At 45.3% G+C, this 6,000-nt stretch overlaps 1 protein-coding gene across 4 annotated transcripts in view; it reads left to right on the top strand.

The window, feature by feature from the left end:
- Positions 1-588: 588 nt before the first annotated feature.
- Positions 589-6,000, top strand: part of PDGFA (platelet derived growth factor subunit A) — a 29,652-nt gene continuing 24,240 nt past the window's right edge. For all 4 annotated transcript variants that reach the window (XR_004002424.1, XR_004002423.1, XM_030578687.1 and 1 more), the window contains exons 1-2: positions 589-1,447; positions 3,034-3,130. Coding sequence is in view for 2 of the 4 variants with exons in the window: in XM_030578687.1 (XP_030434547.1) it covers positions 1,385-1,447; positions 3,034-3,130 (160 nt within the window). In the remaining 2 variants the exon portion in view is untranslated. The remainder of the gene's footprint in view (positions 1,448-3,033; positions 3,131-6,000) is intronic.

Here is a 6,000-nt window from a genome sequence, read left to right as displayed (position 1 = left end):
TTCCCACACCCAAAATATTTGCAAGTGGGGAAGTGGGCCGTGTCAGGACCCATTAATAATCTCCTTGCTTACTTGTATGGGAGACACTCAGCTCGCTCTGCTGTCTCCTGGGAGTGGCGACTGCGCTGCCAGAGACCCGACCCTCCCCAGACAAGCCTGGGGTTTTTGGAGGGGGGGGGGAGTTTAACGGGGGGGTTGCTGAATAATGGCGATTTTCCTTTGCCTTATGAACGAGACAAGGTGGATGCTTTTAAGGTTGCAGCCTAGATCTGCGCAGAAGCTCTCTCAGCCCTTCGCTGTGCATTGGAGCTGCTGGCTCATCCCTCCCTCCCAGTGCCGCAGAGGTGACAGGGTTTGGGCTGGCAGCGGGAGGGGGGCACATAGCCCCCTCCCCCGGTTTTGCAGGGTCTCTTTGCGGGACTCAGCTGCCAGGTGGCTTTGCAGCGTGCGAGGTTGGAGACTGCAGCAGGAAGCCCCCAGCCCCTCCCACTACTTGTTGTTTGCAGCCTGGAGTACGGGGGGTGGGGGGAGGGAAGAGGGAGGTGCATGGGGGTGGGAGGGCGCCAATGGTATATTCTCCTCCTCGGGATTATTTCACACTCCAGACAGCTCAAGAACCCACCCACCCTGGGAGTTCCGATTCCTCGCTCCGATCGGCCGAGCCGGTGCCGGCCCCCGGGGATTTAAACCTGGCTTTTCTCCCGTGCAAAGTGGGGAAGAAACTGCACCAGGCAACCTCCTGTGATCTTGCAATATTGCTCCTATTTAATTTTTTTTAACCTCGCCCCAGCCGGGGGGAGGGAGAGGAAAGCGCGGGTGGGGGGGCATTTTTCAGGAAGAGAAACATTTCGATCCCTATAAATAAAGATCCATTTACAAGGAGAAAAAGAAAGGGGAAGGTAGTGGAGGGCCGGAGAGGAGGGGGGCGAGCTCGCAATAAATAAATAATTAAAGGAAGCTGCTGCTGCTCGGGTTTGCCTCCTGCCGGGGAAGGGAGGCGGGTTTGAAGCGCTCCCGCACGTCTGGAGGGGGGCGAGCTTGTCTCAGACAGGTGATGGGCGTTTCGGCGGCGCTCCGGATTGACTCCTTGGGTTTCACTTTGGTCTGATCTAAGCAAATATGCAGAAGTACCGGCTGGTCCAGTCCTAGGAGCGCGCGCGAGAGAGCAGCAGAAGCGGAGCTGCTCTAGCAAAGGGAACATACAAACCCCCCAAGCACACCGCCCCCCGGCACACCGCAACGTGGACGAAGAGCCCCGAGCCGCACGCCTCACCAGTGTCTTTCCCCGAGGGATGGTACTGAATTTCCCAGCCACAGGAGCCGGGCTGGAGCTCCGCCGCAGCACCCTTGCCTTGGATTCGTGCCCCGAGTGTATTAGAACGCGATGAGGACCTGGGCTTGCATTTTGCTGCTAGGTTTTTGCTACCTTCCCTTTGCGTTTCCCGAGGTAGGTGAGACTGGCTTCTTGCATGGTTAATTCCTAGTGCTCAGCCGCGGCGGGGGATTGGAAAGAGTGTTTAGAAGGTCGTTTGGAAGGGAGGGCGGGGAAGCTCCTAGTTTTAACCTGGGCAAGGGGAAATCGTTTGCTAAAGTCCTCCAGGGCATCTCTCAGGATTGCTACCGGACGAAGCGATTCACCACCGTTGTTAGAATTTTGCAAAGGCAAAACCAAGTTGCAAATGGGTGGACAGAATGACCGTGCATTTTGCTCCAGGGCTGTTTGCTGGCTGCTTGCTTTTTGGAAAAAAAAAATAAATACCCACCCCTGTTACAGTTTTCTACACCCATCGGAACGCAAACAGCCTTGGGATTATTTGCAAAGAAATCCGTGCTCGGACCTGTTGTTGCATGGCAAGGAGAAGGAATTATAGCGCAGTTTCCTGCCAGCAAGAAACTAGAATGAAACCGCTAATAAAATGACCGAGGAGCAGTTACTATATTGGGTTCATATACACACACGATCTGTGTTTAAGACCGAAGTCATTTAAAACCTCCTCTCCCCTCTTCAGAGCTGAAGTTGTTCTTATGCGGCCAAAAATGTAAAAATAAATATCCCTGCACCTATGTATTTGGAGCCCAACCAGGGAAAAGTGGGTTCTAGTCTGACCTAAATCCGTTTGTATATTTCTACCGTGTGCTCAGTAGATTCCTATGCAGAGAGATCTAAGAGAAACGTGATTTTTTGTCTCTCGGGGGATTATTACAGGTGGCCATTTGTAGGGGAAGATTTGAGGGAATTTGTAGGACAATTGAAACCCCACTTTGCCTCTCGCTAGTACAAGGTACATGCCCACCCCAAAGCATCATACCTAGGGGGTTGTTGTTATTATTGTAAGTTTCATTTTCGTTTATATCTACAGCGTGGGTACTTGTAGGCTCGCCTTCGGTCTCGGGTACGTGATTTCTCTCTGCTTTCCGACAGACGTTAGGGAAAGGTGCTGACGCCCTGGGTTGGGGTGAGCTTATAAACAGCTTGAAAACTTTGTTTTATCCCCTTCCTGTAAGTTTCTGGGAGATTTAAGGATCTCTCCACCTGGCAGAAACTTTAAACCAGATCAAAGATTTAAGTGTGTTAAACAATTGCTCAGGGGTTTGGGTTTCAGAGTCGTGGCGCATTTCAACCTGATCTCTTCTGCTGGTGATGGCTCTATGAAATCATAAACACCTCTAGGCACCCTCTCTCTCCCCCGGCCTATGCACAACAGCGGAGCTATCGAGGGGTGGTGAACGCAGGGCGACTCCAGACACTGTGGAAGGGAGATTTTAAATGTCTAACCGAAACACGTCCAGCAAAACCCTCCAATGCAGGGCGATGCCTAACATGGGTTACTTGGAAATGTTAAGCCAGGAGCCTGTTTAATAGAATTTCATGCGCAAAGCCCCATTCCGCTTGCGTAGTGGGGAGCAGGGTGGAATCAGCTCAGAGCTTTCTGGGGTGTCCGTAGGCACACACAGCCTGCACTGATGATGTACTCAGAGGTGATCCTGGAACAGGCGGGGGAAGCAATGATTTGGTGTTTTGTCTGTTTGAAGGAAGCTGAAATCCCCCAGGAGCTAATCGAGAGGCTGGCTCACAGCGAAATCCACAGCATCCGCGATTTGCAGCGCCTCCTGGAGATTGATTCCGTAGGTAAATTATTCTCTTTCCTTCCTTCCCTTTTTTATTCCACTGTTCAGAGGGGTGGCACCTGGGCCCACAGATCGGCACGTGTCTGTTTGTTGTAATGGCTTTAAAGAGACGGTCTCTGAATATTCCATTCACTCGTTTCCAGCGCTGGGTGGGCCGACAGACCTAGCCCAAAGATCAGAATCCAAAGCAGACCTCTTTATCAGCAAAAAAGAACGTCCATAATATATATTGTTGTTATTCCACTGCACCCTTATCTTTAAGCTACTGTGCGAGAGTCATTTAAAATATTTGCAACAATATTTATGAATGAAGTAATGTTTCTCCAAGATCTGGGGCTTACTGAAAGGAAAATAAACTGTCCATACTGATTTTAAACAGGAACCTTCCTATGGAGCTTACAGACACTCATTCAGAAGAGAATAGCAGGAGGTTATTTTCTGCCCCATTAGGCTTATGAGACTGTACAATTCGCTAATGTTCTACCCTGGAACAAATCATTGCAGTATTGAATCAAATCTCAGAATCATTGCATTATTGAGTCAGAATCATTACATTTCAGTTGATACACTTAGCTGTTGGTGGTTTCTTCAGTTAGTTTGTGAAAGAATAAAACAAACAGATGCATCCTCCACGAACCAAGGGTAAACCTCTACCTTTCTAAAAGCACAAACAAAAAGTCAATGAATTGTTGCTCGCCTTGGTATTGGGAGATCTCCATTTAAACCATATGGTATGCATTCTGGTAAAATATAGACTAGGCTCAATCCCCTTCATTCAATGTGGCAACATCTTTTTAAATGATAACTTAATCGTCTTATTTTTTTTAAAGTGAAATAATAGTGAACAGAAATGTACCAGAAATATAGTTTACAGACACGGCTTTCCTTTTTCATGATGCTGAGCAGTAGCTGGTGTCCCATTAAACTGAAGTTTCAAATACTCATCTTATTCACACTGCTTTGCCATAATGGCTGATTACTAATACCGTTAAAAACATTCTTTCTTCAAAAACCCTTATCCAGCTTGATTTTGGATTGGGCTGAAATTTTTAGAGACAGAAGTTCTGCTCTGCTAGTGTTTATGTCATTGGGATTAAAGAAGCATTCACAATAGGGACAAAATAAGGAATCCATATGTCCCCACCTAAAATTGTGCCTTATACCATTCAAGTGCATAAGGACCTAATCCTGATCCCATTGAAGTCAGTGAATATTTTAGCTCTTGTGGGAGATGCCTGAGCACTTAGGAATTCGAACAGATTTTTTTATTTCCTGTGCCTTTGAGTCAATAATTGGTAGATACAAGACTGTATTATTTTAAAATACGTCAGTGAATGGAGCAGATCAGAGGAACTTACTCCAGTCTATAATTACTTACCTAATTGCAAATATCAAGCAGAAACAGTACTGAAAAATTAAGAAGTTAATCATAAATGTGTTGTTTCATTTTGCTGTTTTACTGCAAAGCATCAGTCAGAAAGCACCAGAGAAACAGGAAATATACATATTTTAATATTTGAACATGAAACATTAATATTTTAGGGCAAATGTATAAAAATCCCCATTAAGGATCTAGTCCTGCACCTTTATTTTTACTTATGTGATAGTCCTTATCCAAGCATTAAACTCTGTTACTCTAATCTGACTAATGGTTTCAGGTCTGGGCCCTGATGGAGGTAGATAGTCATTTACCATCTTAGTTTATGCTTATGTTTAAACACATCACTGGGCCCAATACCCCATGAGTAATCCTTAGATCCCAAGTATTATTATAGCTATACAAAATCAATTAAATTTGAATTCAGTGGGCATAGTTTGGAGATAAAGGATTGCAGGGTTGTGTGTGTTTATTGTATGTGAGGTTAGCATGGGCTAGAAAGTCAGATGTCTGATAGCACTGCTAAGATAATACTTCACTCAATACTCTTTCATTCAGTTTAATGTATTTGTTACTTTGAATAATAACTGCATTTTAAAAGAGTTGGTTCAGTTAAGATCTATGCAGAAGTTATGTTGGTGTTTTTGCAGCATTTACTCTGTTAAATTATGGATTGCACAAAAAAACCCAAAACAAAACTCCATACAACCCATCCAATCATTACTTTCTCCCTCATTTTAGTGCATAACCTTGCAAATCCTTCCTCAAGTGACTAGCTCTATTAAACTCAATAGATCTTCTCACGTGAGTAAGAATTGCTCTCCTGGACAAAGGTTTGCAGAATCAGGCTTTCATGCAGTAAATGTCTGACTTCCCTAAGAAACCTGTCGCTCAGTAAGGGGCAGAGTCAGTGGAAATTTGAGGAGAGAGAGGTCACTTTCTCTCTCACACTGTAAAACAAACACAGTATATGTTTTTCGCAAGTAAGTCTTGTAAGTCAGAGTGTGCAGCTCTTCCTTGCATTCTGACAGATTTTGACTTGATATTGCGCTGCAAGGATGACTGATAACCCCTTCTTAAAATTAGAAACCACGCCCCCACACCATCTGGCATTTTACTTAAAGAAAAACATTTTCCAACACGGTGCTTATCAATGTTTTCAATTAAGAAAATCTGGGCCAAATTCTTCCTTGTTTGCCAGAAGCTGGGAATGGGCAACGGGATGGATTACTTGATGATTACCGATTTTGTTCATTCCCTTTGGTGCACCTGGCATTGGTCACTGCTGGAAGACAGGATACTGGGCTAGATGGACCTTTGATCTGATCCAGTATGGCCGTTCTTATGTTGCTATGCTCTTATGACTTGATACTGCACTCCTTAGTCTAAGAAAACTACCATTGGCAATAATAGGAGTTTTGTCTCAGTAAGGATCCCAGAAACAGGCCCCTATGAAAGTTACACAGGTGTAAATCCATTAAGTTCCACTGAGA

The sequence above is a fragment of the Gopherus evgoodei genome, chromosome 10 (assembly GCF_007399415.2).
Source record: "Gopherus evgoodei ecotype Sinaloan lineage chromosome 10, rGopEvg1_v1.p, whole genome shotgun sequence".
NCBI lineage: Eukaryota > Metazoa > Chordata > Testudines > Testudinidae > Gopherus > Gopherus evgoodei.
Note: the sequence above shows the minus strand (reverse complement) of the source record. Positions and strands in the feature narration are given on the sequence as shown.